The sequence below is a fragment of the Cryptomeria japonica genome, chromosome 6 (genome assembly GCF_030272615.1).
Source record: "Cryptomeria japonica chromosome 6, Sugi_1.0, whole genome shotgun sequence".
In the NCBI taxonomy this organism is placed as follows: domain Eukaryota; kingdom Viridiplantae; phylum Streptophyta; class Pinopsida; order Cupressales; family Cupressaceae; genus Cryptomeria; species Cryptomeria japonica.
In genome coordinates this window covers 18,753,344-18,778,918 of record NC_081410.1, presented here as the reverse complement: position 1 = coordinate 18,778,918, position 25,575 = coordinate 18,753,344, and the positions used below count along the sequence as shown (strand labels likewise).

The 25,575-nt window shown below is 35.4% G+C and overlaps 1 protein-coding gene across 2 annotated transcripts; it reads right to left on the bottom strand.

Annotated features, from left to right (window-relative positions):
- Positions 1–1,041: 1,041 nt before the first annotated feature.
- On the bottom strand, positions 1,042–23,686 carry LOC131048077 (thioredoxin-like 4, chloroplastic). 2 transcript variants are annotated; one of them, XM_057981934.2, is made up of 6 exons: positions 23,366–23,682; positions 18,375–18,494; positions 5,360–5,437; positions 1,737–1,823; positions 1,560–1,613; positions 1,042–1,455 (listed from the first exon to the last, which is right to left on the bottom strand). In XM_057981934.2, exons 1-6 carry the CDS (start codon positions 23,552–23,554, stop codon positions 1,330–1,332), a joined length of 654 nt encoding a protein of 217 aa, XP_057837917.2. In that variant the 5' UTR covers positions 23,555–23,682; the 3' UTR covers positions 1,042–1,329. The 2 variants fall into 2 exon arrangements, with proteins under 2 accessions (XP_057837917.2, XP_057837918.2); XM_057981935.2 differs by lacking the exons at positions 1,042–1,455; positions 1,560–1,613; positions 1,737–1,823 and adding an exon at positions 2,113–2,687 and having other exon boundaries at positions 23,366–23,686.
- Between the last annotated feature and the right edge of the window lie 1,889 nt (positions 23,687–25,575).

Below are 25,575 nucleotides of genomic sequence, written 5' to 3'. Positions count from 1 at the left end.
AGAGTCGAACCTAGGACCTCCCATTTGGTGTTGGTGTGCTCTACCACTAAGCTATTGGCCCTCTTGGTGATTGGTTCATCTTTGTGGCTCATTTTCCAACAATTTCACAATAGATATAGCAATGAGTCCGTCACATGTTTATTTTCAATATATTTTATCTCTTTCTATTGTTTTTGAGAGAATTTCATTAGTAAGATTTGGGGGTTTTTGGTTATGCCCATTCAAGTATCAAACAGTAATATTTTTCCTATTCAGAAATGTCGTGTTTTGCAAGCATCTACAACAAATCTATTGCTCCTTACTATAGTAAACTTTGACATAGAAACAAATATGGTATCTGATTGGATACCCAAACAGGACATTTTCAAGGACCTGTGATATGAATATGAGTGGATACAATATATCTAAAAAAATACATCAGTCAAAGGCTCTGTCTGCTGAAAGTTACATTGTTTTGAATGAGCCCACCGAGTATTAAGTCTTGATGAGTGCAAAGCCGGCCCAAAAACCAAAAGGGATGAAGTTGGGGTCATGCCTTGGATGACTCTGGCAGAATGGATTACAAAAAAATCTGCAGTCATGTAGTAATAGAAGTCAAAACTTTGATGATGTATATTTTTTTACGTTTTTTTATTCCTGTCATCGGGTACAATTATTCTCACTGTACCAATTTCATTATGGCTAATAACATGAAATCTTCGTGAAATTTGTACAGTCATGACAGAAATGCAATTTATTGATGGCAAAATGAATTGATATGAACTCAACTCCTATGAGTTGCTGAAAACTTTTTGTTTTATCCAACTAGAGTATTTGATCCCAAAGAGAAAAGACGCAAATCTATGTTAGTATACTTGCCAACTTGAGCTTAGACTGCTTTACTTTGTTTTCCATTCACATGCTAGTAAATATTGGACTGTAACTTAATATTTTTCTACTTAAGGTTTAAAATTTATTGCTTTTGACATTTGGCCACATGCACTGATTTTGTTGATGGAACTGCTCACTTCCTTTTGTATATAATAGATTTGTGCAAGATGGTTTCGAGAGATAGGTATGCTTTTCTCATTATATGTATTTACATGCCCATTTTCAAATATTTTCTTGGATCAAGGTGTTGGAGTAAATGAGTTTTTACTCTATACTCATGCTTAAGTTTATGTAGGCATTATTAGTTATTAATTATTAGTGCATTTAATTTTTAGTTACTGGTAGTTGGACGGTTATTTGTCTCTACCGGTTCATCCCTTGCCTTTATAAGCAAGGCTAATATCTCAATACAATTCATCTTATTGGTGAAATATCTTTCTATTTTTCTCTCTGTGAAGGTTATATTGCAGGTTGTTGATCCTGGCTTTTGGAGTTTTTCCTGACATAGTTCTCGAGTAGTCTACATACTGTATTATGGAGTCGGTGCTTATCTCTTGTTGGAAATTGCTCCACTCTGCAGCCATCCTGACAGAAACATTATAATAAAAGATAATATTATTCTACTCACTTAAATCATACAGTCTAAATGAAGTGAGGACCACTGTTTCTAAAAGTTTTGGTTCTCATACCATAAAAAAAGAGAACATGGGGACCGATCGTATCGAGTAGAACCTAGCCAAGTCCTGTAAATACAGAGCATTACAGGTATGCTTACGCTTATATATAAAACAAGAACGTCATGAAACAAATGCTTTGCACGGAAGTTAAACAAATTCTTTCATATTAAGTGAACAGAAATTACTTACTGTGAGTTCATCATATTGATCTCTAATATTGTGTTTTACAAAGACAACTCGAAGATCATCATCAACCATGCACTCCTCTCCACATCCCTTGCAATTACCAATGAATGATTCTTAGTTCAAACACGGAAAATTGATGAAATACATTTACAAATATGGAGTACTATAATCAGCCTTTTTTAATTTATCTGCTGCTCTGGATGATCAATCCCCAAATCTCAAATTGCATAATCACTCCCAAAGATCGGGAATAATGACAACTGAAGTTAAGCTTGGACCAAAACCCAAACTTTCAAGGCAAATTTATACATTATATTTAAGAAATAGATAATGAAAATGCATGTAAAACTTTTATTTAAAATTAACCATATACATCCAAGAGCCTATGGTGTAATGGTAATGGGGAACAATAATTAAGTGCAACAAAAGTTCAAATCCCCCTCATTGCAATAGGTAGCCCATAACATCAAGAGACGCATGCAATGTGCATAACCCAAATTTAATGGGGTACGTTCAAGGACCAGGTTTAAATGTTTAGAATGTGATCAAAAGCTTATACCCAACGCAAGAATGCAGTCCAAAATTCCCCAAATTTGCATATAAGTGGACCCATACCCTAATCTAAGAGTTACCAAACAAACAATAAAAAGAAACCATGTACATTACATCGTACAAGGAAACCCTTATCTACAAATGAGACGGTATTATGAATAATCCTTAGTTCCATGTGATGCGCACCCCATGAAAATGCAGATTTTTGGAAACAGGGATGTTCTGGGGACACAAAGATGGAAGTGAAACATCCTCCCATTGCCCCCAAAGAGCGGGGATGTTTCCAGGATGCCTTGTAGAAGTAGAAGACATCCCCCCCATTGGGGATGTTGGGGGGATGCCCAGGGTCAGCCTGGAGACTTCTATAAGTCCCTCAACCATCTTGGGGATGCCAGGAAGTCCCTGCAGTGTGGACAACAATTATGTTCATTTTTATATAAAAAATTGAAATTTCTGTCATGATAATAATTTTGATTTGTGTCAAATCTTTGAAGTTTGAACAGACAGACAATGTGACAGCATGTACAAAATGGTCGACCTTAGAAGAAAGAAGGAATATTTACATGGTATTGGAGACCAATTAGACTACTAGATTTAAAACAGCTGTTACTGTTTTTAACTTTTCTGTTTGCTGATACTTGGATCATTGGATGTACAGTCTTGAAGATATTACTGTATTTCTTTCTGCTGATTGCTGTAAAGAGTTTCTAAAGACCAAGAAAATAAATAAAAATATTCAAGAATGACAATATTCTTATCTTCAATTGCACAGCCTCGTTATTTAGACCAGTCAAATTCACCGGTAGTTCTCTGAAGAATGAAGGTTAGGTCAGAAACAATGAGGATTTGGTGTCAAAGAAAACATAGTGATAAAATAATGACAGTGGCATGCATCATGAAGGTCCATGTGGTCTCAAAGGCCTTAATTTATATATGCAAACCATTACACACATGATTCCATAATCTATCATCCAGCATGTAATATTAGGATGGTCTTTAACACTTACTCAAAAGTGGTCACAAATAGTGACTTAATTCTTCCCGTCAGAGTTATCAATAGGAGAGCATGCCCCTGTCAGGTGTCGTTTCAAAATTTGGTTAGCCAACCTTCTGTAGCAAGACGTACAAGTTTTCTTTTGATTATTGATATACCATATGACCTCAAATTGAGGTCCCAATATTTGACTGGTGCAAAATAGGGAATTGTATTTGTTGTTTTCCTGAATATTTTACAGAAATCCTTCAACTCCGAATAACATTTGGAATTTTAAAAATTCTGAAATCAATTTTGATACAACTAGTTTAAGATTGAATGCATGAGTTTTCCACAATCCATGAAATTGAATTTCATTTTTTCTGGATTTTAGTTTAGGATTATCAGCCTCTGTTCTGGATACTAGGATGGTACTCTTCTCTCATTAAAGCATGAGTATCTTAAATCTTTCGTTTGTTCTTTGACAGGGGAATTCAGTAACTATGTTAGTGGTATTAGCTATAACTTAAATGAAACTTTAGTCGTAAGGAATTACCTTTACACTGCACACTAAGGTTATTAAATGTCAAGTCTAATGCTGCGTTTTAGCCTTAATATTTAAGATGCTCCTCTCCCATTGGGTTTTTTCTGTGTCTTAGTTTGAGTACAGAAACACACAAACAATTGATGAGATATAAAGGTGTAGAGATATGAGGAAATTCTCTGCCGAAGTCCTCTTGTGGAGTATAAAAGTTGGTTGGGCATGCTATTTGTTGGTGTTGGAAATAAGCCACACCCGGACCGAGGATGGACTGATCCAAGAGGGGCCAATAGCTCAGTGGTAGAGCACTCCAGCAGCGTATGGAAGGTCCTAGGTTCGAGTCCTAGCTGGTCCATGTCTCAACATGGTATCAGAGCCAGGTCCAGGCTAGGAGCCCCAAGCACACGAGAGGTGTGGCTTAAGGGGGGGTGTTGGTGTTGGAAATAAGCCACACCTGGACCGACGACGGACTGGTCCAAGAGGGGCCAGTAGCTCAGTGGTAGAGCACTCCAGCAGCATATGGAAGGTCCTAGGTTCGAGTCCTAGCTGGTCCATGTCTCAACACTATTGTCAATAAAATATGTCCTTCTAAGACAACTAACAAGTTATTCATTAACAAGAGAGTTAAAAGTAGACTCAGACCAGTTTAATGTCAACGCTAATGACAAGCAGTTGTTAGGAAGGGTTATTACTCTAGTCCAATTATTGCTAAGCCAAGGGAAACTCCACAAAGCAACACTAGACCTTAGAAGATTTTTGCCTAGCTTCGTCAATGATAACACACAAGATGAAGATGTGATCAATAGTCTGGTAGTCTTTCCTAAATTCTTCTTGATCCCTAGCTCTACTCTTTTTCAAATGTTGAAATAAACACATATCAATATACAACACCCTTTCAAACGGTGAGATAAATACATATCGATCACTGTGTCATAAGGTATGAAAATGTGTCCAATCATAACAGTAGGGTGATTGTTGGGTCGAGAATGTCTGCATATTTGTTTGTGAGTAGGATGAAAATGTTTTGTTGCTAAGATGGAGGAAACCTTCGGCAGACAACTTTATTCAAAGCATCAGAAAACGGGTAAGCTTGTAAAGTATTCATCCCATGCTTACAAAATTCACCACATAAGCCTTCACAAACAGATTTACTCTTTAACTTCTAAATGCCTCTCTTTATCTAGCTCACTGTGAAAAAATGACAATAATTTTATAGAGCCAGGGATTTGCATAGGACACTGACATGTATATCATAGGGTGGTGGCAAAGGAAGTTCATCCAAGTGTGCCCATATCAAGAGGAGGGACCTTTCTTGGTAAAAGAGCTCACCAAAAAGAAAGCAACCCATAGAAAGACAAAAATTGGTAATACTTATTTGCGTTGAAAAGATAAATTTTGCTAAATTGGAATACCCATAATTGTACAGAATACATGATCTACATGATCTTTCTCTAGAAATTATTAGAAGCAGAATAATTCAGTGCAATTTTAAACATATGCTAATTATTAGTAGTTAAAAACATAATTTAGAAATCAGAGATTAGAGCATTAATTTCAAACCTTTTTGCACAATTTGATGAATTGTGGAAGAATATATTTGCATGAGCCACAAGATGTATTGTAGAAGTCCAAGACCACCTGGGAAGTAAAAATCACATGACAGTTTAATTAAAAGATACAAGTGTAAATGGTATGGCGAATCAAAGTAAGATGCAAAATGAAATATTTTACAATACATCACAATTAACAGAGAGAGGAAACCTAATTTAGTAAAATGAATTAGGATGCTTAACCTTTAAAAATGATACTAATAATTGAAAACTAGAATTGCAAAACCAAGTCAAACTCCAAAGACAAAATAAGCATGATAGAATTCTTCAAGTAGGGGCAATACGAAAGTATCAGGCACTGTAATCTAATTCATTGTGTATAACTTCAGGGCATCTCAAGAAAAGTATAGATAGGAAACAACAATAAAACTACGTTAATTTCTAATAAAAACCAAAGCAAACGAGTGGAACTTGACAGTAAAAGCAGTTAAAATAGAGAAGAACTGGAATAAGAGGGCCCTAGGCTATGAAAGTAAGTAAAAATAAGAACACAAAATCAACAACAAAGGAACAAAACGAAAGAGGCTAAACCAAAAGTGATTATAACCCCAAACCATAACACCTATTACACAAGGGCCAAGGGCCCTAAGCTTAAAGGCACAAGTATGGAGTGAGTGGATGGGTGTTTTGTGACACTCTCAAACACAAAATAAAATACCAAGTATTCCATCCTCTCTTGAAAAAGGAAACCTCAAACGCTAAAAAATGTGATCAATTAAGGTCACCCCAAGGTTCCTACTATTAGGTCTTGACGTTGAAATGGATAGACTAAGTGAAATGATGTGATTTGTTGTTCTCACAAAGGGACTTACACTTCTACAAAGCAGCTGGAACTTAAACATCTGATATAGCAATTTAGGTGATGCTTTCTTCCTAAACTATCTCAAACTCTTTAAACAAAAGGACAAAAGGATAAGGATTAGGAAAACTAATCTAAGACCTATGAACAATGATGATAATGGATAGTGCTTTAGACAGACGGATTCCTTATGGAACTACTTTCTACTTAACCAGAGATAGCTCATAACACCATTGAAAGAGTGCAATCTTTTAAGGATAGTGAAAGATTTTGTCACATCCCACATTTTTCTTCCCCATAAATTAGAAATAAAGAAATAAGTTATCTGACATATCCAAACTAATAAGGTTTCGGCTGCGTATGGGCCTGCTATGTGGGCATTTATTGGAAGAAAAGGAGGAGACTCGATTCTTATGGTTTAAGTATGGGTGATTCTTATCTTTCATCAAGAAAGAATAGGCACAAATGAGCGAGGGGCATCCATGCCATTATTACGGTATGGAGACCAATTATTTTGCATGGAAATAATCGATTAGTGGAAAAGGGCTCAGAAACTTGGAGGAAAATGGGGGGAACACACAGGAAAAGAAAAAAAGAAACATATACTTCACAAACCGTGAGAACATCCTCCCTGTGGCTGCCAAAATGAGAGCCTCAAATGGGCTACACAGGCCCATTAAAGCATTAGGAGAAACGAAATTTGTTGATTGTTGAAGTAGGCAAACTGCTCTGGTAGACATGTATGCAAAGGTGAAAGCACGGACAAAGCAAATGAACGGTAGGACGGAACACTTGAAAGTTTCGAAAGACAATTCAACAAATCCATTAGGCACGTATCCTACAATCAATGCAGTAAACAAATAAAAGAGACCCATCGTAGAGAGTAAAGGTATGAGCTCAGGAAGAGAGCATAGTTATCCATCCATTCAAGAGGAATTTCATCACACAGAGGAATACCCAAGGAAGAGCGATGGAAGGAATGGACGAGCTGGAAGTCCATTGCCCTTTTAGGGCCAATTTCTTCTATTTGAGGGCATTGCCAGATGGATGCAGTTGGAGTTTTTAGCTGATGGTAAGAAGAGAATATTAAGGGCATTGTCAGATGGAGGCACCAAGGAGGTTTCTTCTTGCAGGATGGAGACTATTATCAAGCATAGAGATATCCTTTGGGCTACACAATGCTTTATTTCATCTAAAGCACCTTCATCTCAGGATGGCAAAACTTATCACATTGATATTCAGCAGATTTTAGATAAGCATGGGGTGGTGTTTGGTGATATGCCATGTGGTGTACTACCTAATAGAGGCTTTGAGCATGTGATAGAATTAGAAGAGGGAGCAAAACTAGTCTTGACCACTCCCTACCGCCATCCTAAGGCATACAAAGATGAGATAGAGAAGACCATTAGGGAACTTCTGGACATGGGATTCATTAGACTAAGTTCTAGTCCCTTTGCTTCTTCAGTTGTGCTGGTGAAGAAGGATGGGACCCTACACATGTGTATTGACTACCGTGCTCTTAATAAGAAAACCATTAAGAACCAGTATCCCATTCCACGCATAGATGAGTTGTTGGATGAGCTTCATGGCTCAGCTTATTTTTCAAAGATTGATCTTCGATCGGGGTACCATCAGATTAAGGTGTGAGAATCAAACATTCACAAAACAGCTTTCAGGTGCCATTATGGTCATTATGAGTTCTTAGTGATGCCTTTCAGTCTCACTAACGCCCCTGCTATATTTCAGTCATGCATGAACCACATATTTAATAAGCATCTACGTAAATTTGTGTTGGTGTTTTTTGATGATATCTTGATTTACAGCAGATCATGGGAGGAACATCTGAGGCACTTAGATGAGGCGTTGAGCATTATGGAATCTCAGTCATTGTATGCTAAGATGTCCAAATGTGAATTTGGGCTCACTGAGATTTTATACTTGGGTCATGTGATAGGAGTTGATGGAGTCAAAGTCCATCAAGAAAAGATCCAAGCTATTCTTGATTGGCCACCTCCCAGGAATATTTCAGAGTTGCGTGGTTTTCTTGGGTTATGTGCTTATTACAAGAGGTTTGTTAGAGGTTATTCTCAGCTTGCAACACCTTTGACAGATCTCACCAAGAAAGGGGCTTTCATATGGACTCAAGAGGCACAGGAGGTATTTGATAGGATTAAGCAGGTATTGAGCACTTGTCCTGTGTTGGCACTTCCTGATTTCACCCAACCTTTTGTGCTTAAATGTGATGCTTTAGGAGAAGGTGTGTGTGCAGTACTTATGCAAAATCATCATCCTATTGTGTATGAGAGTAGAAAACTAAAGGACAATGAAAAATTATACTCTACATATGATAAAGAAATGTTGGCTATTATGCATGCGCTCACAAAATTCAAACAGTACTTGGTGGGAAGGAAATTCATTGTTAAAACTGATCATAACAGCCTTAAGTACTTTTTAGAACAAAAAGATCTCAATGAAAGGCAGCAAAAATGGATCAGTAAGATCCAAGCATATGATTTTGACATTGAATATGTCAAGGGGAAAAAGAATGTTGTTGTTGATGCATTATCTAGGAAGCCTTCTATTGCTACTCTTTGTTCATTGAGTGAGATTTCAGCTGATTGGAATCAGCTTTTGGTAGAATATTCCAAAAATCAGCATGCTTGTGAGATTATGGATGGGATCATTCAGGATGACCGGTATACAGTTGTGGATGATGTGATTTACTACAAGGGGAGAATATATTTGGTTCCGGAATCTAAACTGAAAAATCAGATTTTACATGCTTTTCATGACACTCCTGTAGCAGGACATCAGGGGTATGGTAAGACTTACAGGCAAATTAGAGAGAGGTTCACTTGGAAGGGCCTCAAAGATGATGTTTTACAGCATGTAAGGGAATGTATTACTTGTCAACAAAATAAAACTGAAAATACATACCCTGCTGGTTTGCTGCAACCATTACCCATTCCGGAGCAAAAATGGACAGGAATTTCGATGGATTTCATCACTGGTCTTCCCAAGGTACAAGGGAAAGATTGCATATATGTAGTTGTGGACAGGTCGACAAAATATGCTCATTTCTTTCCCATAGCAGTAGATTATACAGCTTCACAGGTTGCTGATCTATTTTTCAGAGAGGTATTTCGGCTCCATGGTCTTCCAAAGACCATTGTCAGTGACCGTGACAGCAGGTTCATGAGTTCTTTTTGGCAAGAGTTGTTTAGGCTCCCTAGCACAAAGTTGACACCTAGCACCAGCTATCACCCTCAAACTGACGATCAGACTGAGATTGTGAACAAGTGGATTGAGGGGTGTTTACGCAACTGTGTGTCAGGACAGCAACGTACATGGGTTCGTTGGTTGTATTTGGGAGAGTTTTGCTACAACACGACACATCATATGTCTATCGATATGTCTCCTTTTCGTGCACTATATGGTTATGATGCTATGACATTTATGGATTTGGCACTTGGAGATAGTAGAGCACCATTGGCACAGGATTGGCTTCAAGAGAGCCAAGACATTCTTAAGGCACTTAAGGAGAACATTCAGCGAGCCCAGAATCAGCAAAAGCTATATGTTGATCGCCATAGGATTGAGAGATCATTTGAGGTTGGAGATATGGTGTTTTTGCGCCTCCAACCTTACCGGCAAAGTTCTTTGAAGATGAGTGGAGCAGAGAAGCTCAAGCTCCGATTTTATGGACCGTACCGTGTATTGAGGAGAGTTGGGGAAGTGGCATAAGAGATTGAGCTACCACCAGAGAGCAAGATTCATAATGTCTTTCATGTATCTTGCCTCAAGAAGGCAATTGGACAGGGCACAGTGACTTCTTCAGTGTTACCTCCCTTGGATGAGGAAGGAAAGTTGGTTATGCTTCCAGTTGAAATCCTAGATAGGCGTGAGAGGAAATTGAAGAACAGAGTGATCAGATAATATTTGGTTAGATGGAAGGATTTGCCCATAGAGGATGCCACTTGGGAAGGAGAAGCTATTCTATAGCATCCAGCTCTTCAGTTGCTTAAGGGCAAGCAATCCTGGGAAGGGAGGACTGTAATGTCCCCACTTCTCTAGTTGCTATCCAGATACTTAAATTCACCTGTCACCCATCTCCACAGGTGAAGTTTAGTGTTGGGAGATGATGGGTTAGCCAAAGGGGACCTATACTTAGACAAATTTTGCTTTGGTGGGCCTTAATAATAAAACTTTATAATATTAAGTTATAAAGTTACTTTTTCTAAATTTGGAAAAAGTAAATAAAAGTGACTTATAAGTTACTTTATCTCTTAATAAATGACTTTATATTAAAAGTCCCTTGCACACTTTCCTAGATGATAAAACCTTTTCTTAAAAAGTGGGCCATGTTTAATGAGGAATCAACCCTCAAGCAATTCGAACTTATGAGGAGAGAAAAGATTCCATTAGAATCTTCCTATGATGCCCAAGGTGGATCAAATTAGGGCAAGAATACATAAAAGAAGACTTGGGGGCTCACTTTTGCATTAAGTGAGTGAGAATTTTTGAGAAGAAAACTATTTTGCAAGTCTGCAACGTATTTTGCAGGTGTGTGGATTGGAATTGGGGACGTAGACCTCCATTTCTGAGAGAAAGGACGAAAACCCTTTCATATTTTGTCAATTTGGAAAGCTGGGAACGCTTATATCTATCCAACAAGGAGATTAATTAGAAGAATTTTGACACTTACAATAGCAATTGAATATGAGAATCAGATCTGAGCAGTTAGAGGGCAGATTTTGGTGAAATAATGCAATTTATGGCCAGCCACGCCTCTCTGAGCCTAGCCGTACACTTCTAGCTTGGGAGTTTACAGAAAATAATTTGGAGGGTTTACATCTGGTTTTTTTGTGTAAATTTCATTGTCAGCATTAAAAATAAAGAATAAAATCATTCTTTCAGGTTTATGATGTCCTTGAAGTGAGTTATGAGCAAATCAGTGGGGAAAATTGGTCATTTTTAGTGAAGTCTCCTAGGAGCCTGAAAGAAATAGCAACAGTTTCATGTATTCATGCAAAATTTGCTTTTGATAATTATTAGTTAGGGGAATAAAACTCATTGGAGGAGTTAGGACTCATTGGAAGCTCCTGTAGCAGCATCTGGATTCATTTAAGTCAATAAAGCAGCCCTCTATAGGCCAATTTTGGCATATCATTGTTGAATTCCACTATTTATTGGCATTTGTTAATTGTTGTTATAAAATCAGTCAATCTGAAATTTATATCGAGTAATTAGTTTATGTTTTATCATTGTTATTCAATTTCATTGTCAAGTTTCCAAGGCATATGTATTGCAAAAACACAAAAAAAGCATAAAACCACAAAAACAAACATATGAAACCAAACTCTCCTACCGCTGTTCAAAGAAATCAAAATCAGAAAATTAAGTCAGATTGCTACATTCAGTAGTAGGCATCTTTCATCAATGCATAGGCTACCCTTCTCCATCTAAGGTGATCACCAATGGAAATCCTATGACCCGCTTGAGATAAGCTTATCCACTCGAGATTGACACTAGTCAAGGAGCATACTATGTCAGTATACTATCAGCCGTACCACCTAGTTAGAGGATGGTTATCACCAGTTGCATGCAGCGAGGGATACCCTGCTTAGATCTAGGGTTTTGGACAAATTCCGCCAAGAGCATGTAAGCCTGGTGGCCAGTTGCATGTCGACGATGGATGTCCTTGTTGCTTAGCCATCCGATAGACTGCAGGGAAGAGAATCTATAATATAGAATAGGTAGATAATAATTGGATCATCTCACTGTACATTATTGGGCATATCTTGATGTGGAAATGGTATACTTGGTTTTGTTAGGATGAGGATAGACATGTAGTGTAGTATGGGATACATCGAACCTTGTTCCAGCTTGCTCGTTGGTGGAAAAGACTGGACAAAAAAATGTACCCCATGGTGTAGTGCCCAGTGCATCGACATTTGTTTTATCTGGGATGCCCTATGGGAAAGTGGTAGCTAGTTGTTATGGATATGTCAGTTCCTCACTGTGTAAATGCTAGTCACTAGGTATGTGATGCCCACTGAAGCTAGTCACTATCTATAAGATATATATATATATATATATATAAGCTAGTCCCTATGAATATGTGACATATGCTAGAGCTAGTCACTATGTATATGTGACGTAAGCCAGAGCTACTCATCATATGTATGACTTGTGTGAGCTAGTCACTATGTGTATATGAGATGTGTGCTTGAGTCACTCTCTATGGAATTAGGGATTTTGAGAAGGATATGACCCCTCTATGTAATTGTGTATGCATGTACACTGCTTGAAGGCAATTAGATATCACTTTACTATTGATGGGCTAATTTTGATAAATAGATCCGGTTTTAGAAGAGAGATCAAAGATCTCGTATGGGAGGAGAGAATGAACTCCCTCTAAACTTTAGGGATGAAATACGAGGCCTTTGACTTCCCTTGAAGGGATACGTAGGAAGGTTCAATGAACCCTCGAGGCTTAAGTCTGGGTCTAATGGGGATCTTGATCTCAAGAGCTTACCACCTTTGAGTGCAAGCATAAGTGGTGGTGTAGAATTGTAACCACTAAGGAAATTGAAGGAATTAAGAAGTTGACATTTCTAAGTTAGATCGAGAAGTTTGTTTAATTGAGTTGGTTCTTGTTAAAAATAAAAAATAAAAAAATTGTAGTGTCTGACAGGTGCATATTACAGATTTTCATATTGTAAACATCCATTCAAATATCGAATGTTGGCACAATCCAAATGAACATCCACAATCAAAATATTGCCAAAATGAGGTTCAGACTAACCATACACTACAATTTGCAATCACCAAACTACAGATAGTATGAACCAGGGAATTTATCAAATATCTTCACATTTCTCCATTAAAATCAATTAACTTCAACTAAAACTTGAGAAGTAGAAACCATGCAAAATGTTGAAACCCATACAAAGATCCACCATATCTTCAATGAAAATTATATATTGATTTTGACATAGTCTCGACAACAATTTCTAATCTCCTCCTACTATTATTACTATTCCTGCCACTATTATTAACTTCTATTAACCTTTACAAATGATAAGAGCAAGCCTTATATAGAGTTTGAGTTACAAAATGAAGAGCCTAGATTGATTCTAAATCAATGGCCAAGATTAAACAATAAAACCCTATGGTGGAAGTAGTTATAACTAACACCCTAACTACCACCTTTTTACAATTTCTGACCAATGAAAAATAAGATATCCTCCATGGCACAAATTGCAAGGAACAAGAGAAAATAAGAAAATTCCATATTGTAATGTCCCTAACTTTTTTTTAAGTGAATTAATTAAATTGATTTTTATTAAGTCGTCAAAAACCAAATAAATTATTCAAATGATGACTTGATATTAATTAATTTAATTAAATTAAATATTATTATATGTCACTTTATAAAATAAAGTTCTCCAAAATATATTTTAGTCAGCCGGCCTAATGTTCTAGTTGCTTCTAGGAGTTCTTTATAAGGAGGTTGAATGGAAGAAAGAAGGTATGCTTGATATGATGTTTTTATGGTGAATTTGTCTGATTCGTTAAATTAGCTAATCACTGAGGAAACCTTTAATGATTAGAAGGGTTGGACGAAAACCTGGTTCTTCCAAAGAGGTGGATTCACGATGGAGTTCACAATTGTGCCAAATTTGTAAAGTCTCCATTATTGACAAATTTGTAAGGTTTGGGGTTTATTTCATAAATAAAGAAACATTTTTTGAGAGTTGGTTGTCTATGTGCCTGATCAATTATGAATTCAGTTTTCAGCTACCGTTTCAATAGTATAGGTTCTATGAAATATAAGTTTATATTTTGGGCTTGGCATATCAATGTGATCTTGGTTGTATTCAATCTGTGAGTAAGTTGCCTAGGTGTAAACTGCATAGAGACAAGGACGGCATATGATTGTTGATAATCCATATTATTTATTGGGTGAAGTAGATTTGAAACTTGTTGGGATATGGGCAAGCATCGACTGTGGTGATACAAGTCCAAAAATGTGAGGTAAAATATTAATATGAAAATTGGGCTTGTCTAGCATCAAATGATTATATTATTTGCTGGCTACGGTTAATGTTAGAGGACAAACACTAATATTCATCACATGTCCACTCATTTCATTGGGTGACAATAACATTCCCAGAGGTGATGGTTTATGGGCAAGCGAGTCAAGAGATCCACACAGGTGATAGAGGTGTCGATTATGGGCCTTTGCCTTTGTCTTCGATAGGAAAAAAGGGCAAGATTAGTGTGATCAAAGAAAGAATCGAACCTAACATGATTGCAATCTCTAATCTTGTGTGGAACTCGCAAAAGACAAACAGACTTGTTTGAGGGAGAATTCTGACATTACAGTGGTCTATGCAGGAGGTATTCTGGAGAAAACACAAGCAGTAATCCTTATTCACAACTGTCTTGGGTTTCAACGACTCTTCAGTGACAAACGTGAGCAAAGATGAAGTTCCTGGTGTGTGAGTATGTTGAGTAGAACTGTAGCTTTCTAAGGGAAAGATATTTGAGTCCCTTGTGCGTAAATTCTTAATTTCTAGAATCAAACAGAGTTGTTATTGCTATTCTTTGTCTTGGTATTGGAATATCTAGCAGGTGCAGCTATCTTCTGTTTGCCTCAAAGATATTGGAGCTTCATTTGTTCATGGCTTATTATTTCTGTGAGTAATGTATTATATCAAGCAAATAAAATTAATGTTAGTGCCTTCCAACACTAGACATTAATCTCACATCATATGTATTTGCCCTTATATCTTCGTGTGCTTGATTATTGTTGTTAAAGAAGGCTATTTCAGATTGTGTCTTGTAGCGAATTTGATTAAACAATTGCCAATCTTATCCTGTTTATTCTATGTTTTATGGTTCATTGCAATATTTGGAACTAAATTCACCAGACAAGTTATATCAAACAGTGGAACAGCAAAATTGAAAAATTGTTTATGTTAAGAAAAATATAGTTCTATATTTGGGGATATTACACATGTCTTCTAGAGGATTGTATGCCTATTATCTCTTTCTTTGGATGAGTTAGGTTTGATGAATTTGGACATGTTGACTTTGAATCATTTGATTGGTGGAGATGAGTAAGCGCCATGTCAGCTTGTGCATGTATAGCAAACCTTCTTTTCGCAACTCCTGACTTGTGTCCTTCAACATGTTCATCTTGTTTTTCATTCTAGATTCCCATCTTTGAACTTGCTATCCTTCTTCTTCATTCTTCATAGGATGAGTTTCTAACTTTGATTAACTCTTCTGAAACTTCAAAATGCTTTCTTTAAGCTTCATTACGCATTTCTATCTTCATCTTCGCCATCCTCATTTTGAACATGTTGATCTTGTCTTCCATCATTCTTGTTTAATCCTTCTCCATCCTCCAATATCTTGGACCTTGACTTCCCTTGTATTGTTGAGATATCATTTTCCATCGTTCTCCATCATCTTAATTGCATCGCTTGAAAAGAGAGAGAATCCTTGGATTAAAGTTATGGATAAATTACTCTTATTATTCCGGATTTTTTAATTCCTTAAGTGAAATGCAAGAAATTTATGCTAAGAAAATGAAAAATTCAAAATCTTACATTCCTAATTCACCTTGAAACACTTAAAATTTTGAACATGACAACTCATTCTTCAATTGTGAAATTGTGAAACAAAACTTAGCCTAAGCAACAAAATCATTAGGATTTTTCAAAATGGCATCAAGAATTCACAATCCAAAATGCAATGGAATATTTCACAAACCCATCTACTTCAAAACCAACCTAGATATTGTCTCATTGCCAGTAAGGCATCCATAGCCCCGACGGGGTTATCGTTGTAATTCCCACAAACATTGTTCCATTGCTAGTCAAGCGTCCATACCCCCAATGGAAATATTTGCATCTTCCCAAAGCCAAAATATTTTGATATTTCTTTTTTCATTTCATTTTTTCTTTTCTTTTGATACTTCTTTTCTCACATTTTGGCTCATAAGCAATGAAGCTCATAATGGGTTTGAGAATTACAGTGCCGCTAAACTAGAATTCAAGATTTTTCACTAGTCACAATTTCTCCTAATAAATTGCACTGACTTAGAACCTAAGTCACAAGGTTCGAATTCGAATTCAAATTCGACAGCCATGAAATTCGGATGAAATTCGACAAGGAAAAAATTCGAAAAAAAAATCAGATAAAATTCGCCTTCTATAATTTTGTTTATTTTTAAATATATGTATACTTCTAATAAATTATCAGAATAGCGACCCTTGTTGGAGAAAATCCAAGGGCAACCCAGCAGTTGTAGACACCCATGACCCAATAGATACAAAGCATATACAAAGAATACCCATGACCAGCTGAGTTGTGTTTAGAGGCGGATAGCAGTGCTTTATAGAGGAAATTTGATTAAATTCGATTTTTTTTATAGAAGTTTGAAATTCGATTAAATTCGAACCTCATCCATGAAAATCGCCGTATCATGTGACTTAGCTTAGAACAATTTAATTAAGTGTGAAAGATATAATAATTGTAAGATTTCAATATCAAGACACAATAGATGATTCCCTTCTAAGTCAAGGGCAAATCCTAGCCAAATAATAAAGCTAGAGAGAACCAACCTCGGATTCTAAAGAACTTCATAAATATATACCCAAGAAACAAACTTAAGCTATGATTATGACACTTGGCACTAGCTAATTTAATCTAGATTTAGGGTTTTGCATCTAGGGTTTCATTCATTATTTTATTAAGATTCATTCATTCATTCAAATGAAATCTTTTGTGTAATCAATACGAAATTTGCAAGTTGTGTTGAGCAAATTAACCTTGCTTGATCTTTCTTTGTGATAGGTGGTGTGCTTGTAGATGATTCTTGGCTTGTGAGGTTGAATCATCAACTTATACAATTATGATGCATCCCATGATATTGTAATCAGAGGTCTTGATGATCATATAGTTATGTTTTTTTATTTTAAGTTGTATGTTTGAAGAATAAATAGAGAGGTTGCTGATTTTTTAAATGTTTTGCTTCATGAAGTTTGCTGATTTTTATAGTTGTGTGAATGAGGGGGAGTACCCTTGTATCGGTTGGCATTAGAGCATGTGTATGTTTAAGGGGAAGCACCCTTCGTCAAACTTAGAATAAAAATAAAATTATATCTACACCCTAGCATATAGACCGAATGTTTGAACCATTGAAAAACACAAACAACGGTCACAAGTTTGAAACTCGCTTTACGAGTTGTGTCGAGCATGGAGCAGCTCAAGTCGAGGCTGAAGAGTTATAGTGCGCGGCCACTTCTAGCTAGCCTTTGAAGTAACTGCATTGCCTAGTCGCTAGGCTACTAATTCTCCTCATTAACAAAAAAATAAAAGTATATATAGTAGAAATATAATTACAAAATATCCCAACATTGGCAGTTACATAATGAAGTCTGTCCTAAAAATTCTCACGTCTTTTATAACTTTCTGCAGTCATAAAGTATATCATTTGACTTTAAGATTATGAAATGGGATATCACGAGCCTATGGTCTAGAGAGGATCAAAGGTATGGGGTTTGGCAAGATAAATTTTAACGCAGCAAAATTCTTAATAGCTATTTTGTTGCCAATTGACTATTTCAAACAAAAATAATAAAAAAATTAATTTTTCAACAAGAAAAAATTCAGGGAAAAAGCCCAATTTTTGTAGAATATTAAAAATATACATTAAATTATTATATTTTTTCAAAACTTACAACCATCAAATTCATGTTTTCTTCAGATATTAACCTATAATACTTATATTTTTTCAAAATGGAAATATTTGCCCAACCAGTTAAAACGTGTAAAAGAAATTCAATCTTTTCTTGCTAGCGAGAGATCCTGCAAGTGAGATCGTGCTGGTCCAGTAATATAGTGAGTTATTCATATCAACTTCACATTGTATTTGGTGGCTGAGATATATCAACAGTAAAACAAAATTCCATAACCTGAATCTATTGTTGACTTGACAAAGGACAAGTATGTATCTGTATTTGTGTGATTTTGAAATTTACAAAGACTCTTGAGTCCTGAGTACTAAGGGATGGATATTTGAACAAAATATCTGATGGGTTTACAGGTATGCCAAAATGAAAAAGATGTTAAAGAAGTAACACCACACCAGTTTATTGTGTTCCTGAGCATCGTTCAGCACTTTCTCAAATTCCCTATGGCTTTGTACTTCCCGTACACAATGAATTGGACAGCTAATTTCTGCCTCTGCTTCAATCGCTTCTGCTTCCTGCCATTCCTCTCAGAAATTTTGGAAGGGAAATGCTCATTAGACAAATTTAACAAATACAAAAAAGTAGAATTTGAATTTGAACTTTTTCAATGCTGAGGAAAAAAATTTGAACAGGAGATAAGCACTTGATGAGAATTAATGTTCAAATCAGTCTCTGAAATTCTGAATGACTATCTAAACAACCAAAAACAAACATTCAATGATAAAAAGTACTAGTGTCAAAATATACTTTTCATGGGAACCTAGATTCATAATTTGTTCCAAACTAAAATTTTGAATTAAAAAAAAATCCACTAAAACATATAGTGCCATTAACATATTTATGTAGGTTGCTTTTCAGCTATATTTAAAGATGACTCGCATTGTTTTAAATGTGATTCATGTTCAAATATATCTGTAGTCCAAGCATACCCTAAATTAGAATATAGTTGCTGGTATATTCAAGAATGATCATCATTTAAATCTTACCCAATCATACCCCAGAGCCCAAACTAGAATACAAAACATTCAAATATATCTGTAGTCCAAGCACTGGTATTTTCAAGAATGATCATCATTTAAATCTTACCCAATCATACCCCAGAGCCCAAACTAGAATACAAAACATTCAGATATATCTGTATTCCAAGCATACCCTAAACTAGAATATAGTTGCTGGTATATTCAAGAATGATCATCATTTAAATCTTAGCCAATCAGACCCCAGAGCCCAAACTAGAATACAGAACATTCAAATATATCTGTAGTCCAAGCATACCCTAAACTAGAATATAGTTCCTGGTGTATTCAAGAATGATCATCAATTAAAAATTTACCCAATCATACACCAGAGCAAAAACTAGAATACAAAACATTCATTCAAGCATTATTCAGATTTAAATCCTCGGAATGTAGCAAAAGTGTACCTCAAAGCAGAATATGCTTATACAATCAAGTACGACTCGAGTTTAAATCCTAAATATAGAGCCCAAGTTGCATGACACAGCTTTAAACCTTAAAATAATGTAGCCAAGGCATTCCGAAACTAGGATATAGGTACATTGGAGGGGTGTTTAAATATTCATATTATAACCCACATTCAATTCTTACCCTAGATTACAATGCAAACAAATTTGAGCATAGAGGTGTCTTATGGATTTGTAGGGCTCCACTAAGAACCGTATTTGTTACCAATAGGGCACGCTCCATCAACAATTTGAAAATATATATATGTCAAACAAACACCAATTAATATTAAGAAAAATGTGACTTTTGGATAAATTTCAAACAAGATTTGAAAAAATGACCTCTCGATCATTATGATGAACCACAAAATGTAATTTTAAAATTCAACTTTTTAAATCTAGTTCACAATTTATTTGAGTATCATGTTTTCTTAGCATCATCGATTGCCGAAGCTTGAATATTTACCTAAAACATATTGTTAAAAAGCATGGACTGACTACGTCAGTACGTCTCAAGCCTTGGATGCCTAATTTTTCGATTCTTACTCACATTTATTTATAAGCCATGTTCTTCTACTCGCTAGGACAAAAACCTAGAACCCATTGGTTTTTCAAATCTTATTCATTATATATCAAGTTATGTTTTTTTCACATTATGGATTGAACAGTATTGATAAAAAAACATGGACTAACTAGAATTAGAACCTAGGACCCCTTGAGTTTTCAAATAGTGTTTGCAAATTATCTAGAATTCATGTATTTTTTATGATTATGGATTGAATAAGATCGTTAAAAAACATGGATTAACAGTTTAACTACAGCTAGAATCTAGGACCCCTAAATTTTTAAAATTTGTTTCTCAGTTTATACCAAAAAAAAAATCGTGTTTCTTAACATTATCGATTGCAAAAGCTTGAAATTTTTAAGCAAATGATATTGTCAAAAGGAAAAATGCATATGACCTTGCAAAAAGCTCCCAATTGCTCCTGGTTGCCTTTGTTACTTTCTCCTTGCAAACCCTAAACTTGTTTCTACGACGACAATTAGGGGTTTGTCTTATGTTGTTTCTTCGTGCAAGTTGCCTTGTGACAGTTTGTGTGCTTTTTCTACAACATAGGTTGTCAGTCTCTTTGAAGGCATTTCTACTGCCTTTTTGTGCTCCTACCTTTCGAATGAGGAGTTAAAAGTGGTCTTGGCTGCCACATGAAGGAACATTCGATCTACTAAAAAAGTTGTGAAGTTTAGAGTAAGGGTTGCTCAGGAAATATATTTAGTTTCGTGTTCTAAGAAGATCCTTGCACTTGTTTTGGTGTCTAATGTTTTGGATGAATAGGTGTATTATGTTCAAAAGTATTTGATTTGTAAAATTTAATCATCCTTGACGTTGTTTGTTGGATCTTCGAGCTTGGATTTCCATGTGCTAGACACCAGTCCCTCTAAAAGTAGATCCTTCCCCTATGCTCAGCAGGTTTTTTTCAGTTGCAATCGAAGAAAGACAAGGCAGATGTTCTTTAGAAGGGCTTTGGTTTTGGGATGAGACTGCTTTGTTATTGAAGCCTTGGTATCCTACCATCAACCCTCTTATTAAATCTTTCTTCGCGATTCCAGTTTGGGTCAAATTGTCAAAATCTCCCTTTGCAATTTTGAGTTGATTCTTCTTTGGAGGTTATTGGTGATACTTTGGCTATAATTTTGAGTCAATCTCTTCAAAGATTGTTTAACTCTTTCATTCTACCTTTGCTCATATCCAAGTAGACTATTGTTGTAATTGTTCAGTGTAAATGTGGGTTCCTTCAGTAACATGTTTGAGGAAGAAAGGAAAACAAAAATTGCAGAATACTTGATCAAGATACACACTTCAAAATCCAAGATACAAAGAAAAGGAGATTCAGCAGACACAGTGTTTCCAATCTGTTTTATTTTAGACTTCCATATTTATCCGTGTTACTAACTATATGTGAATCCCATAGACTGTTTGACCTTATGAACATTATTAGAAACAAACATTCATTCATTCATTCTGAATATCCCCTCTTTGAATTAAACCAAAACTAAACCCCCCAAATCATTTGATAATGCTATTTAGGGATTCCAAGTGTACTTCATTGAATTCAGTTTTGATATTGAAATATTCAGAAATATTGAATATTTTATTTAAGGCCGTATGTGAAGGATTTAAAAATTTAAAAGGAGACGCAGCTATGAGTAGCCGCTACAGAAGAATAAAGAAAATTATGGATCACCAAAAAAGGATTAAATAATATTACAAAATGAAATGGTAATTAAAGTTAATTTTTAATATAATCAAAAAGTATTTTGAAGAATTATGAGTCTCGAAGAACAAAATCTATTTAAGAGAAATGGAACAAGGAGAAGGTGTCATTGAGCAGACATTTATTATCTGATATTTATTTCTTGTGGAGCATGGAATTACGGTTCAATTAACTTGACGAAACCCCTTTAGATTTGGATTGGAGGACGAAACCCACAATTTCTTAAGGTGATTTGACACAGAGATCACTATTGTACAAATTTGACTATTAATAATTGGAATTAAAATATCCTTTCAACTAGCAGCAGTTGTGGCATTCTAAGGTTGGATATCAAGTAGATTTGAAGGCATTTTCTTCATTAAAAAGTAGAACACTGCAGATTTAGAGATAAATTAGCAGCCGCTGCAGTAGACGAATTTGGTCTTTCCTGAACAAAGTTCTGAACATTATATTTGATTAAAAAATTAAATCAAGTGTTTAGACTGATTTCATCAAAACTTAAAAAGTTATAAATATTTCATATTTATGTTTAATTATGCAAGCTATTATGATTATGAGGAAGGGTTTGTTATATTCTTTTTTTTTAAATAATGAGATATCTTAAAATAATACTGCTAAAACAACCTGATGATATTGTTAAAAAGCATTAACTAATTGCAACTATAACCTAAGACCTCGGATCAGATGAAATTCATTTTTTTGCAATTTATCAGAAAGTCACATGTTTCTTAACATTATGTATTACAGAAACTTGAAATCTTTAAAATCTTATATTGTTAAAACGTAACTAGGACTCCAAACTCAGATCTGCTGATTTTTCGTATCTTGTTCACAATTTATTCAGAGATTATGTTTCTTAACATTATGAATTGAGAATGCTTGAATTTTTTAACCAAATGATATAACTAGAAAACATAGATTAAGTAAAACTCAAATCCGTGGTTTTTCTATTCTTATTCACAATTTGTCTGAAATCGTGTCTTCTTAATATTACGGGTTGTCTGAAACCTTGTAACAAAACAATATTGTCAAAAAGAAAAGCACGAATTAACTAAAACTCCAACCTAGACCGAGTGGTTTTCAAATCTTATTCAGAAATTCACGCAAACTTAACAGTACAAGTCGCTGAAGCCTGAAATCTTTAACCAAATTATATTGTAAATAAGTATGCACTGACTAGGTTAGAATCTAGAACTCCCTGATTTTCAAATCTTGTTCGCAATTTTTAGGAGAGTGGTGGTTTTTCTAACATAACGATTTGCTAAGCTTGAAATCTTAAACCAAATAGTACCGGTAAAGAGCACGGATTAAGAATTGAAAATTATGTAGTAAATGAACTTTTAAGAAATTGTGATTTCAGCATAAAATTTACTACGGATCAAAAATTGAAAATTATTTAGTGAAAGAAATTTTAAGAAAATGTGATTTCAGCATATATTACGAACAAGGTTCGAAATAACTAGTTTAAAGCGGGGAAAACAAGCAAATTTAACCAAACAAGTACTGGTAAAGAGCACGGATTAAGAATTGAAAATTATTTAGTAAAAGAATTTTAAAGAAAATGTAATTTCGACATATATTACGAACAAGGTTTGAAAGAAAACAAACTAGTTTAAACAGGGGGAAAAACAAGCAAATTTAATGAAATTACCAGTTGCCTGCAAAGCTGTTGATTGAAGAAGGCTCTCCTATCTATGTCGATTCCCCCTCGGACAGCAAAAACAAATGGCCGCCTTTTATTGGTGGAGAGCTGACGTGTCGGCCTGAGCTTCTCCAGCGCAGCAACACGATTCCACGTGTACGATGGGAGGGAATGACAGCTCAGCATGCGCACACTCATACTGGTGCACTTTTGATGCACGCAGAGCTGAAATCCGTCTCGACCCTCCACCCTGGACCCCTCACATTATTTATGGGTGTGAGGGTCTTCTTAACCTCTCCCAGCCCTATCTCTATGTAATGGGAATTTTTGTACAAATGAGGTTTGAAATATATAGAAGGAAAGGAAGAAATTATTTTAATGTTCACGAGGCTAAATATAGTCTATGGGACATAGCCTTTCACAAAACCAATTTTTGTATTTCAACTATTTTATTGTATAGCGTGATGATGAGTGCCCCTAACTTCTCCACAAACCTTTTGTTGAATAAATTATCCCAAAAGCTAGCTATCAGGATGTTTTCATAGTTGTCTCTACTAGCCTTGAAAGCATCACCATCAAGAATGAAGTGTTTTTCAGTTTCTTTACCTGAATTGCAAAAAATGCACTCTTTTTCCTCCCAAGCTTCTTTTGGTCTTTCCCAACGTCCGGTTTTGCAACGGAGTTGATGGGAATTAGTTCTTAATTAAGCAATGAGGATTTTAGCTTTCCACAGTATATTGGCCTCTATGTACGTTTTTTGATGATGGTTGCAAGAGGGGTTAAACTCTTCAATATAGTATTTCTTCTTTCTCCTTAGCTCTTTATCCCAAGTAAGCTTGTGGAGTTTATCCATAACATATGCACCTTGATCTCCTTATTATTTGTGGGGCACATGTTCAAGTATATATCCCATTTTCGAAACCATTTGCTATTTTGTCGCATCCAAGACTTCTTTCTTATGCATAATGTGCCATTGAAGACAACCTTAGGCCATCAACCCTCTTCCATTTGCCCATTTCTTTTCAAATAACTTATGAGTCTCGCCAAAGCAATTGCTCCTATAGGTGTAGCCCCCACTTCACTCAACATGATATCATTGGGGACTGAACTTTTGAGTTTGAACTTGTTTGAAATCAAGCGTTTTTTAATTTACTCAATTTGTTTCCACTGTACATCAAAGATGTTGTTGGCCCACACTTCACAACCATAAAGTACAACTAGAAGCAATAAAAGCCCAAAGAGAGTTTGGATAGTCTTCCAATTCCATAAGTCTACCTCTCTGGACCTATTTTGAAAAGCATAAAATGTTTTCCAACCTCCCAACATTATCTTTTTTCTACAACCTTCCCAACTTAGATTTTTGTTGAAGTCAATACCGAGGTGGTGTGTGTGTGTGTGTGTGTGTGTGTGTGTGTGTGTGTGTGTGTGTGTGTGTGTGTGTGTGTGTATCGGTCATTATATAGGTGTCTACGATATGGACGTTGTCTTTACATCAAACATCTTTCAATTTAAAAAAATTGTTATGAGTTGGGAGTGGAGAGTTTGACATTAAGGATAACATTTTTCACTGAATTGATCGATCGCACTCAATGCTTAAACACTTACTTACCTTTGTTTCTCAAAATGTAAGAGTTCAAACTAGTCCAAAAGAAAATATTGTTCTCCAAAGCTTGTTGAATTCAAAACCCTAATGTTCTAAAGAGATGAGGCAAGGATCGTGTTGTTGGCGAATTTCGTTGAATGGATACCTCTCGATCCTTGAAATTAAACAAAAGGAGGTCAATTATTTGTACATCTGATACACATAATACCATGGAGTGCAAAAATATTAAGGATGTTTATCCTCCCTACAAAAATAAAAAATATTTTTCTCTCTATTTATTGTCAATTTTACATATTAATTCATTTTAGCTAATTCCCTCTAACATCAACATATCAATTAATTAATTAATTTCACCATATTATCCCATTTCATTAGCTAATTGACATCAATTAAATAAAACAAATTCATTTGTTAATTAAATCTCATCTTAATCCACTAAATATCACATCACAATTTATTATTAATTAATTAATCAATTTTCAAACCAACTCATGCACACAATTTATTCACAAGCTCTATAAATAATTTCATCCACACAAATAATTATCTTATCAACATGTCCTTTTTGAAAGTTAACCTCTTCCACTCATGCAAATAATTAATTAGTTGATTTATT

Excerpts from the sequence above, each read along its gene's own strand:
- LOC131048077 (XM_057981934.2), bottom strand. The coding sequence starts at position 23,554 with ATGAGTGTGCGCATGCTGAGCTGTCATTCCCTCCCATCGTACACGTGG. Across the intron at positions 18,495-23,365 it reads AACAGCTTTGCAGGCAACTG|GAAGCAGAAGCGATTGAAGC; the intron begins GTAATTTCATTA and ends GAGGAATGGCAG. Across the intron at positions 1,456-1,559 it reads CCATGTTCTCTTTTTTTATG|GATGGCTGCAGAGTGGAGCA; the intron begins GTATGAGAACCA and ends TGTTTCTGTCAG.